General features: G+C 39.6%; 1 protein-coding gene across 3 annotated transcripts in view; it reads left to right on the top strand.

Annotated features, from left to right (window-relative positions):
• Positions 1-12877, top strand: part of Frzb (frizzled related protein) — a 33852-nt gene that overhangs the window by 14868 nt on the left and 6107 nt on the right. For all 3 annotated transcript variants that reach the window (XM_031373404.1, XM_031373405.1, XM_031373403.1), the window contains exons 4-5: positions 7571-7636; positions 12661-12865. In XM_031373404.1, coding sequence (XP_031229264.1) covers positions 7571-7636; positions 12661-12865 — 271 coding nt within the window. The remainder of the gene's footprint in view (positions 1-7570; positions 7637-12660; positions 12866-12877) is intronic.

The following is a 12877-nucleotide window of genomic DNA, read 5'->3' as shown; positions in this document are numbered from 1 at the left end:
TTTCATTTTTATGTTTTATTGTCTTCTTGTTTCTAGAAGGCTAGTGGGATGAACCCTCTGAAGTGCAAATTATTTCTAGGCTATTCTCTGCCCAAAACAAACCTGACATGGAGGATTTGTGACTGAGCTGAAGAGCCATTATCTTAACTTCTCCCCACTTCCCAGTGCCCTGTTCCACTGCAGCCATTCTCTTTCACAGCAGGCTTGACTGCCACATAACCGTGGTTCTGACTTTGTAATCTTAATCTCAAGCATTCCATTCTTTAGTAACTTCCACCCTTCCTTCCAGATGATTCGTTATGAAACTGTAGCTGCTGATTTTTCTTACTCCTTTGTTACTGCCTGCCCATCAGTTGCACTTACTATCTCTCCAGCCTCTGACTTCTTTATTTAAGCGAGATTTAACTGTTTATGAGAATGGTTTTCTTGAAAATATCTTCAATTCCTTTTTTCCCCTCTCTCTGTTTTGGTCTCAAATTCTTAACATGATTCAACAGAGTGCATCACTCAAATTGGTGTCACACTTCAGGAAAGAAGCGTTATTGAAGAAGCAATTGGTGTGCTGGTTTTATCTTCAGTTTATCCTTCATTTAAAACAGTTCCATGCTTCCTCCTTGCACCCCACAGCTGTGTCCCTTATCTTCATGCCGCACAGCTGACAACATCATTCCATCCTTCAAGGAGAGAGTAAAAGCTGTTGAAGGGACAGCTCTCATCCCACTCACACATTCACCATCCCGTTACTGTCAATACCCTCTGTCCTTACCTCTTGTGTAGTAGACATGTGTCTGGCTTTCAAAGCTCTGTTCTCCATTTTTTTTTACCCCAGGGCTCTGTCTTCTCCTTGCCAATTAAATTCAATGGACCCTTTTATTTGCTAACTAACTTCAGCTTTGAGGGTCATTTGACATAGAGATTGCCCTCTTTCCCACTTAGGATTTCCTGTTTCTCCAGCTTTTGTGACTCCATCCCCTCCTGTGTTTCCTCTCACATCTCTTGATGATGCTTCTCCTCAGTCTCCCTCTCTTTCTTCCTTCTTTCCTTCCTTCCTTCTTTCCTTCCTTCCTTCCTTCCTTCTTTCCTTCCTTCCTTCTTTCCTTCCTTCCTTCCTTCTTTCCTTCCTTCCTTCTTTCCTCCTTCCTTCCTTCCTTCCTCTCTCCCTTCCTTCCCTCCCTCCTTCCTTCCTTCCTTCCTTCCTTCCTTCCTTCCTTCCTTCCTTCCTTCCTCTCTCCCTTCCTTCCTCTCTCCCTTCCTTCCCTTCCTTCCTTCCTTCCTTCCCTCCCTCTTTCTTTCCAAGTTAGCAAGAAGTATTTCATGACTCATTGACCGCAACTCACCTAGATTTATATTTGAAGACCACTTCCACAGAGGACTACAAGAACCAGAGCAGCTTAGACCACCAGGTTCTGCATTGCATACACATTGTGTGAGTCTTTTTCTTAACACACACAGAGTTGCAGATTGTCTTGTGTGTTGTTATGTTGTACCTTCTGCCCTGGCTGTGTTGCCCATCAGGTGTCCTACAGTTGAGGGACAGAGCCTAAAATGTGGCATGCCAAGTAAATATTAGCACAGCAAATTAATGAACACAACAATGGCTGAAAGGCTTCAGTATATGTTCCATTTCATTTTTCTACTTCATATCTAGGGAGGCATGGCTGTCCCAGGGGTATGAAGTAGAGGGCACTGTCTTTTCTACAGCAGGAAGACATAGGCATGGTGTGGTAGATATTTCCAGATGTCTAAAAATACTTAAGGACTGAGTCATGAAGCCTACTTTGAGGCAGCTGGAAGTAGATGAAGGCCAGAATTGAGGGTATAGGTCTTCACATTGTTTGAATTTATTTTGTGAGTCTTTAAAAGTTTGCTGTGGTTTTCTCCCAAGTGTCTTAGAGTAGAAGGGAGGGGACAAGCGGATCTTGGGTCAGATGCAAGGATATTCACTTTTGGCACAAACTAAAGCACACACTGATCTCATCAGAGTGGTTAGTTATGAGAGATCAATGGAAATGTAACACACGGAATTTTATTTTCTCCCTTTTTTTCTACATCCTTTTGCCATAAGTCTGAAGTATAGACTGGAGATACTTTCTTAGTAAAATCAGATAAATTTCTACTCAAAGGTAGACTCTTCCAAAGCCATAATTGGTTTATGGGCTGTTGATATCCAGTGAAGTTAATTATAGTCTTACAGCTGTGCGTGAGATCAAAATGAGTTCAAATGAAGGTCAGGATGAGTTAGAAAGTTGTATCATACTTAAGCTTGATCTCAGACAAGGTTGTATTAAACAGCAAAAACCAGCCAGTAACATTTTAAAATTGTATCAGTCCTTCGGAATTGTTTAGATCTTTTAAACCCATATAAAAATAATATTCTGTGTGTTTCTAATAAGTGAGGCTACTGTCATGATCATGGTGGCTTATGCTTACCAGAAGCCTCACCGTCTCATAGTAGGCAATGCATTAGCTCAAATACTGTCAAGTAACTTGGGGCATCTCAGTGCTGGGGATAGAATCCAGGGCCTTACTTATTCTAGTTCTGCCTCTGAGCTGATATATCCCTGCTAGTCTGGTTCTGAGAGATGCCAGGCATGTTTGGTTTTCTTGTTCGTATAAGGGCGATACACTCCTGCTCATACTAGCATAATCAATAATATTTCTAGCAGCTCAGCTGGAAGAGATGAATGAACAACTGAGAGAAGAATATGAAGAGTAGCCACAGGCAGAGCCCTACTCATGGCCACTCATGGATGAGTGCTGCTTTCTGTCTCACAACCCAGGGTATTATGTTTAATTCTAGACAGTGAAGGGAACAAACTTCTAACATCAAAACTGTCCACATTTGAAGACTGTCTTAATTTGGGTTTCATTACTGTGAAGAAATACCATGAGCAAGGCAACTTTTTTTTTAAATATGTAAATCTTTGTGATCTTGGATTGGGCAATGGTTTCTTTCTTTCTTTTTTTTTTAGATTTATTTTATTTATTTTGTGTGTATGAGTACACTGTAGCTGTGTGTGGTTGCTCACTCTGGCGTAATTCACTGTAGCTGTCTTAAGATGCACCAGAAGAGGGCGTCAGATATTATTACGGGTGGCATCAGATCCCATTACAGATGGTTGTGAGCCACCATATGGTTGCTGGGATCCGAACTCAGGACCTTCAGAAGAGCAGTCAGTGCTCTTACCCGCTGTGCCATCTTGCCAGCCTGCAAGGGAACTCTTGTAAAAGCAAACATTTAATTGAGGCTGGCTTACAGTTTCAGAGGTTTAGTCCATTATCATCATGGCAGGAAGCATGGCAGCATGCGGGCAGACATGGTGCTGGAGAAGACTTAGAGGAGGTGCTGATTCCACATTTTGCAGAGCTTGAACATAGGAAATCTCAAAGCCATGTCTCCACACTGACCCACTTCTTCCAACAAGGCCACACCTACTCCAAAAAGGCCACACCTTCTAATAGTGCCACTTCTTATGACCAAGCATTCAAACACATGAATCTATGAGGATCAAACCTATTCAAACTACCACAAAGACTTTCTCATCACTTCAGTTTTAAAAAATAAAAATCAGCACCTTTAATGAAAAGTTTCCATAAAATAAACCACCAAGGCAGCCTATAATTTTTTATAAGATTTCACTCTTGATATATAATATTTTTATGCAAAGTCCGATATTATATTTCCCTTTGTCATCGTAGAACCCAAGACTTTAAGTTCTGGTCTCACTAGGGAGCTGAGAAGGACACTAACAGTTACACTAGTAGTAATGGTAATCCTATTGGTTCAATAAAAGTCCAAGTATAAAGAAATCAAACTGTTGATAAAAAAAAATAAATGGTCACAGCTTTATTTATGGTGGTAGACACAAAATACTGCAAAAGATAATGCATGCAGGTTCTCTTTCCATGTTTTTTTCCCCTAGGCTTTGTGGATATGTGTGAGTATGCGCATGCATGTGTGTGTGCATGAGTGTGTGTGTGTGTGTGTGTGTGCGTGAATGTGTCTGAGAGACTTAGAGCAGAGATAATACTTTGGGTTTATTAATGTAAGGTATGAATATGTTTGGATTAAATGATCATAAGTAAGTGGAAAAAATTATACATTTGTACTTGGTGGACCTAAAATTCTACTTATACTGTTGATAATGTATTGAACTATTAGATAGTCAAATTAGATAGGTATTTGCTTATAGCAGAAGCTAAGAATTAGGGTAGAAAGGGTCATATTTTTATGCAGTGTGACAAAATCCCTTGGTGACCACTAAGAGTAATGAGTATGTTTCAGAGAAGCAACTTCTGGCCCCAAGGATATATTTGCCCAGCTCATTAGATTTTATGGAATAACCTATGTAGAGGCAATTGTACATATCACTATGTAAATGTCCTCTTGGAATATTCCTAAATCATTTTACAATGCAATTAAAAAGTATCTCTGCCTTGTAAGTTTGCATTTGATTATGCTTCAGGCAAAGTTACATGGATAACAATATCAAACTAGATTCAATTCAGTGACACTTGGTACATAGTTTTTGACTAAACTTTTAAAAATTAAAGCACAAGGAATTTCTGAAGATTAGAAATGTATAGCTAATTTATGAACATATATTATTTTTACTTTATTTTTGCAATGCTGGGGACCAAATCCAAGACCCTTCTTAGCCTGTTAAGCATAGTGCTCAGCTAAAATCTTAGTCCTTGCAGGCATTATGGTGACACATGTGTGCTTCTAAGTAGAGAAATAACAAATGTATATCTTTAAGAGGATCATTTGTAAATTCAAACTATAGCATCTTTTTCTTCAGAAATATTCTCATGTTTAGGAGACCCTTATAAAATGTATAAGATTAAAGCATATTAGAGAAAAATCAAACAGCTAAAAAGGCAAGACCTAGGTAACTTTCCATTTTCTTTAAAAGGAAATACAAACATTTTAGTAATAGGAGCATTATTTTTGAAGTAGTTGTCTTTATAAACTCCTATTGTTCTCTCTGTCTCTCTCTCTCTCTTTCTCTGTCTCTCTGTGTATCTGTGTGTATATGTGTGTGTGTGTGTGTGTGTCATTGTGCATGTGTGATTTGATGTGATATGAAGCGAACCTTGGGGTTGTATTTTATTTTTTCTCCCACCTTTTTGTGGGCTCCAGGCATTGAACTCAGCCACTTTGCTTGCTGAGTCATCTTGTCAACCATGGTGCTCCTACAGAAATCTGCTGAAAATCACTTGCAAAACAAACAAAAAAAAAGGACAATGCCATGTGTAGTGTTGAGACATTCCCATTACCACCATGACAGGAACAATTACAACTGTGACTGATTCCAGGAGAAATGCTTACATCTATGAAAGCTGGCAGGTAGGGTCCTTCTAGCCTGTGGACTGATGATGCTCATGTACAGGTTCAATTAAAGTAAAATTAATTTTGATTAGAAAATATAAGGTCTGGCAAGATGGCTTATCAGGCAAAGGCTCCAACTGCCAGGCCTTAGGGCTTGAGTTTGATCCCAGGCCCTACCTAGGGAGAAAGAGATTCCTGCCAAATTTTCCTTTGACCTACACTCACAAACTGTGGCATGTGTGCACTCCCACAATACACATTAACACACATACATGTACACGAAACAAATACATATGTAATTAAAAATGTAAAATGCGGGGCTGGAGAGAGAGCTACACACTAACAATGCTGGATGTTTTTCCAGAGGACTCAGGTTTGATTTTTTTTTTCCACATCTACACGGCAGCTCCCAACCATTTGTAATTTTTGCCCCAGAGGATCCAGTGCCTCCAAAAGCACTGTGCAGATATGGTGCACAGACAGACAGACATATAGGCAAAGTACGCATGCACATAAAATAATAAATATAATAGCAAATGGTCAACACAGAAGTCTGCTTTTAATTGGTCCCCATACTAACATAAGGCAGTTTTTAAACAGAACAACAACAATAAATTAGCTTGCTTTCTCTAATTCATGTGCTCCATGTCACCATATGGGGAATACTTATTATTTAATTTTTAGGGGAGCTTTCTCGGGGTACTAACTTGAAGAAACCTTTACTAATCAAATATCTTCTAAGGAAATTGTGTTATTTCTCTTTATATAGACTTTACTAGCAGTTCACTATGCTTATAGTATGTAAGTGCATATGTGTGGTTCCTTGGTTGCATGCATGCGTGTGTGTGTGTGTCTTATTTTCAGAGGTTTAGTTTGCTATTGTCATCCAGGAAGCATGGCAGCATATAGGGAGGCAGTGGTGCTGGAGAAAGAATTGCGAGTTCTACATGACCTGAAGGCAGCCAGGAGGAAACTGTGAGCCACTCTGGGTATAGCTTGAACATCCAAGACCTCAAAACCCCTCCTCCACAGTGACACATTCCTCCAACAAGGTCACACCTACTCCAGTATGGTCACACTTACTAATGGTGCTACTCCCTATGGCCTAGCATTTCAAACTCACAAGTCTTTGGGGGCCATTCCTAATCAGACTGCCAGATAAGCATGTACACTATAACTGAGGTACATCCCCAGCTCCAGTTTCTCAACTAAGTAGTTCTGGAAGTATAGTGTTTCCATAGAAGGTTTAAAACCATAGTCTTGAAGATGTGAACTTATCTACAATGAAAGATTTTAAGATAATCTGAGATTTTATGATTTATACCTCTAGTTGGTAAAAATGCGTTCAGGTTACCACTCACAAATATCTTTTACAATTTATTTTCACTATTAATAATTTTTAAATTTTAAAATTAGCATATAATTGCATCACTTTCCTCCTTCCTTTTCTCCTTCCAACCCCTCTCATATAGTTATATAATCCCTTTATTCTTTCTCAAATTCATGCCCTCTTTTTCTTTAATTGTTGTCATGTGTGTGTGTGTATGTGTGAATGACATACAAAATAACACACATATATTCCTAGATATAGAACTACAACCTGCTCAGTCTATATAATGTTTCTTATATGCATATTATTTCAGTGCTGACTATTTGCAGATACTTTTAATATGTGGAATTTATATTTACAAAAGATGTAGTTTGTCTCCAATAAACACAGATGTACCATTTAATGTGATGGCAGCTGTTTTACCAGTGGAAGGGTCTCACTGCCTTATGGCACTTCCAGTTTATCTCCTTGAGTGGCTTTCTGATCCAGGAACTAATATGTGGAGAAATGCCATGTAATCTATAAAAAGTGTACATACTGCAAGTGGTCTTCCACAGGGCCAGACTAACTACCTAACTGCCTCTCAATGAACCTACATTTTAAATTCTGAAAGCACAAAGTACATCTTGTTCAGGAGTCTGGGGTCCTGGGTAGCTCAAGCAAGATGATGAGCAGTGTTACCTTAGGATTTTGGTGGGAGAGATTGGGAACTCTCTTCAGAGCCTACGGATGCGGAGGAACAAACGGTGAAGATGGAAGGAACAACAAGATAGTTCCAGGAGAAAAAGATCAGACACAGAAACTCGGAGATCTCTCACCATCAAGTTTATATAGAGTCTTTCTGAAAGCACAGGGTGAATGAAAGAATGCTAATAAAGGAAAGCCACTTACCATTTCATCTCTTTCAGAACGTTGCAAATGTAAGCCTGTCAGAGCTACACAGAAGACCTATTTCCGGAACAATTACAACTATGGTAAGGATACTGTTACCATCCACTCACAGACTGCTGTGTGTTGGGAAACCTGTGTGTATATAACACACATACACGCTTGCTGGCCCATAAATGGGTAGTTTAAAAGTCAGGCTTAAGAACAAAGAAGGACACTTACAAGTGTCGTTTCCAGTTTCAAGTATCATGGTGACAAAGTTCTTCTCAAATGTGTGATTGTGAGAGCATCAGTTTTATTAATTAATTAATTAATTAATTAATTAAAATTATAGCATTGAGTACCTAGAGATCAGTTTCAAAGTAGAAGTTCTTGTCTCTGGGTTAGTACCTGGATTCCAGCTGTGTTCCACAAGAATGGCCCAAAGGACACTGGGAAGGAACATTTAATAGTTGTTGATACTCATCTGAGAGAATGCTTTGCTATTTAACCTGACCAAATGTAACATTTTAAAAAGCTAAATGCTAACTGCAGAACCTACTATACAAGCAGAGCTGACTGCTTTGATGGGAGGATGCTATCTCCCCCAGGGACAGCTTCAGGAGCTTTCCGTGGACTATCTCATTTCGTTTTCCCAACTTCTCATCCTGGCGTTATGGGTGATGATTACTGAGCCAAAGCTGTCCCTTCTTTCATTATGCATAACGCACTTTTGGGTACTTTTATGTTTCAGTGAATGTCAGTCACTGTAATGTAGATGAGAGGCAATCACTGGCGTTCCTCTGCTGGTAAGATAGGTCTGCTCCGTGTTTTTCCACAGATTGATTGATTGATTGATTTTTATTTTATTTTATTTTTATTTATTTATTTATTTTACTAAACTTGTTTTTCAAGAGAGGCTGAATATTCCTTATCCAAAATGTTTGGGACCAGAAATATTTAGGATTGTAGACTATCATTTTGTATTTTGGAATATTTCTGGATGTGTGGGAATATGTTTGGGAATATTCTTGGGAATGGGACTCAAGTTCAAGCATGAAATTTGTGTTTCACTGACAGTTCCTGAAGGTAATTTTATAGGGGTATCACTAATTGGACTGTGACCTGTCACATAAAGTCAGGTGTGGAAGTTTCCACTTGTAACATTGTGTTGGATTTGGTAGTAGGAATGCTCAGCATATCAGTGAGACTGAAAAGGTCTTGCCACTCTTTGATTAATGACTATATTATGGATTAGAGACTTCTAAAATTAACTATACTATGAAAATGAGGATTTTGTTTTTATGTGCCTTATTTTAGAAGACAGAGGGCATGTGGAAATTTAGCTCAACTTGTAGAGCAGGGGTTCTCAACCTGTGGGTCACCACCCCCTGGGGGTCAAATGAGCTTTTCACAGGGGTTGTGCAAGACCACAGGAAAACACAGACATTCATTCACATTATAATTCATAACAGTAGCAAAATTAGTTATGAAGGGGCAATGAGAATGATTTATACTAGGGGGTCACCATAACATGAAGAACTATATTCAAGGATCCCAACATTAGGAAGGTTGAAACCCACTGTTCTAGAATTTGTGGACTTAGAAGGTGAGAAGTGGGTATGACCATGACAGTAATGCTTGGAAATGCAACTTATTAAAGAACATAGAAGAAGCTCTTGGGGGTAGGTGAGTCAGAATGCAATTTCCTTCCCAAATCTTTCTTCAGTGAAATTAAGTTTTTATTTTTTGATTATAATTAATTTGTTTTTAGACAGAGACTCTGCACTTCAAAGGCTAGCCTAGAGCTTCCTCTGTAGCCCAGGTTGCCCCTGAACTTGTAACCTCAGCCTCTCCAGCACTACAGTTATGGATATGAGCTACCAGATCAGCTGACTGCTTAGCTTAAGCAGGATCTTAGCTTGGTTAGTGAGGGACAGACAGACATCCGAGGAACGACAAATGTCTCCTGGCTGAAGGGTTTAGTTAATCTAAGAATCAAATGCCTGGCTACTTATCCACTTCCCCTTATGCAAACTGACATGACTCCAGGGAGAGGGAGGTCTTCAGTTTCCGAAGGCTAGCTTTTTAAGACTTAAAAAGGCTATGTGAGGCTTTTAAATATAGTTATGATAAAAAGCAAAACCATAATTTCATGCCAGGGGTCTGGTAGTGTTGGTGGAGTGCTTGTCTGGCATTCACAGAACTCTGGATTAGATCATCAGCATCACATAAAATCGGTTGTGTTGTTCAGTGTTGTTCTTTGATACATAGCAAATGGGAGCCAGCCTGGGATATCAGAGAGCCTGTCTCCAAACAAACAACAGCAATCACACACACACACGCACACACACACACACACACACACACACACACACACACACGCACATGCACGCACACGCACAGACACGCGCACACACATACACACATACACACGCATGCACACAGGCACACACACGCGCGCACGCACAGACACGTGCACATGCGTGAACACACACACGCACACACACACACACATGCACGCACACGCACAGACACGCGGACACACATACACACATACACACGCATGCACACAGGCACACACACACACGCACGCATGCATACACACACACGCATGCACACACACACGCATACACATACACACATACACGCACACATACACACACATACACGCACACACATGTGCACACACACATGTGCACGTGCACACGTACACAGACACTAAAAATATTAACAATAAAAAATTATTTCAAAGATATAGAGTAATTTTTATCTTTCCTTACTACTTTTAACTTTGCCCAGCTTCCTTGTTAACACACTAGCTGGTGGTACTCTTACCCTTAAAAGTTAAAATACTAATCGTTACAAATCATTAGAAAGAACTTTTAGAGAACGTAGCTGAGTATTACAATTAATAAAAAGGAGGAGTTTTGTATGGTAGTCCCTCCCAGCACTCGGGAATAAGGCTGAGAGGATCAAGAGTTCAAGGCCAGCTGAGACTGCATTGTAAGTTCAAGATCAGCCTAGATTCCCCAATTACTAAAAGAGAATAAAAAAGAAAAGAAAAGAAAAGAAAAGAAAGAAAAAGACAAAAAGGGGAGGGGGAGAACGTATTCTCTTTGTCATAGCCAGATGCTATAGCCACCCATGATTTAAAGATTGGGTTTTGGGGGGGGGGGGGGGAATTAAAGATTCTTAGGAGAAAAGAGCCCCTCCAATGATTGGCTATCTATAAAGCAACCTAATGAAAGGAAAATATTTTTATCTCAAAATATATTGATTTTCATTGTATGTATTTGAATATTTCTATTGAAGAAACAAGATACAGGCAGGAACAATTGCTAAGTCAAATGAAACCTCTGCCTCATTCTTGACTGATTCAGTAAAATATTGTGAGTTTTAGCAATATTACTTGAATAATGAAGTAGGTGTTGTAGAGAGGTATTTTTTTTGGAGGCAGTACATGTGCTAAAAATTCCTAATGAAAATAGTGGATGCGCTGGGTAAATAAATCACTGGCTTGACAACATTTGCACAGCTCCCTAATCGCTAATGGCTCATGGATACTTAAGCCAGGACTCACACAAACATGTCTGCTAGCTGGCCTTGGGAACTTACCATCTGGAGGGAAAACATTATCTCTTGTCAAAATACAGGGCCTCCACTTGCCAATCAAGCCAGGCAGGGCCAGCTGGGCAGTTAGACTTTGTCTGCAACAAACGTTCACACTTGGGTTGCAACAAATTCTCTGAAGACTGAAATACTCATGAATAAAAATAAGGTTTTATCCTAAAGATTACAAATTTTGTAACTGAATCTCTGTCCTGTAGATTACTATACCCGTAGACCAATAAGTCACCATGATAAAGTCAGAATGATGGTGGAGAATGGATTACCAGCTGGTTTTATGTTTTGGTGGAGGGATTTTCATCAATCCTGTATAATCCTGAACACCTAAAATACCTGGGAGGATCTGCAAGTGGCAGTTTGTACACTCCTACCTACAGAGCTTTTCCAAGGTGGATTCTCTTGCATATATCATGTTTCCTTTGTGGACATTGTGTTAATATGACAGAGCTGCCTGAGCAATTGCTGTTGGCTTTTTATTAAATAACATGTTTGCATCTTTCTTTTTTTAAAAAGTAAAACTTTCCTGTACAAATGTTTACTTACCAGAAGAAGGTATCTACACAATATGGCTCTTCAAAAAGAGAGACATGGGGGAATAGAAGAAATGTTCCTTTTGGGTTCTGAGTCACCTCATTTGACTTTGCAGATGGAGGACAATTTGTCTTTGTGTTAAAAAGTGAAGCTGATACCTGTAGGGAGCACTGGGGTCACTACTTGCATTGGGGAAGGGGAACTGATGCAATCAACATGCTACAATATTGTCCCCAACATAACAGGGGTGTGGGATAGCAGAATGGCTGAGTGGAAGGCCGATGGAGGAGACAAGGTCTAATGGACAACTTTTGCTCAAGAAGAAAGTTCAGTATACCTAAAGGAGATACAAACCATAACACTGGTGTGAAGGAAGGAAAGTGCCAATGTCAGAATGGTGAGATGAGGTGAGGGAGATGAACGTCCGAGGAGTTGGTTTGGGAACACTAGTAAACAAGACAGAGCTATAGCCGAGAAGAGAGGCCACCTTGAGAAAACTGATCAACTGAATAGTCCTGATGAAGAAACAAAGCATGGAGTTGAGTCTAGGCCTTTACATGGGGTAAAATTAGTTTAAGTTAATACCTTTTGGCAGCAATTGGTGCCACACACACATGTAGCCACATACCCAAAGTGAAGCCATAAAGGGGAATTATAACATATTACTCAATCAACTCTGATTACCTAAATGGGTTAGTGAAAATCAAATGTGTATACACACATGTGTATATAATCACCAATGTCTGCATACACAGATACATACACAAATTGGCAGGAAATCAGGGCTGAACACAAAGAAGGACAGTATGGTATTTAGTTTCTCTAAAGAAAATCATTTACTTGATATTTCCATATTTCCTTTCTAATCATTGAGAGGAATTGGCTAGAAAGAGAAACTGGCTTTTTTTTTTTTGAATGGTGTAACAACTATGTGTCATCATATAAATCAAATGTGCTTTCTTTTACCTAGTCATCCGTGCTAAAGTTAAAGAGGTAAAGATGAAATGTCATGACGTGACCGCCGTTGTGGAGGTGAAGGAAATCCTAAAGGCATCACTGGTAAACATTCCGAGGGATACCGTCAACCTTTACACCACCTCTGGCTGCCTCTGCCCTCCACTTAATGTTAATGAGGAGTATGTCATCATGGGCTATGAAGATGAGGAACGCTCCAGGTAACTTTCCCC

The sequence above is a fragment of the Mastomys coucha genome, unplaced genomic scaffold, assembly GCF_008632895.1.
Source record: "Mastomys coucha isolate ucsf_1 unplaced genomic scaffold, UCSF_Mcou_1 pScaffold15, whole genome shotgun sequence".
Classification (NCBI taxonomy): Eukaryota; Metazoa; Chordata; class Mammalia; order Rodentia; family Muridae; genus Mastomys; species Mastomys coucha.
Note: the sequence above shows the minus strand (reverse complement) of the source record. Positions and strands in the feature narration are given on the sequence as shown.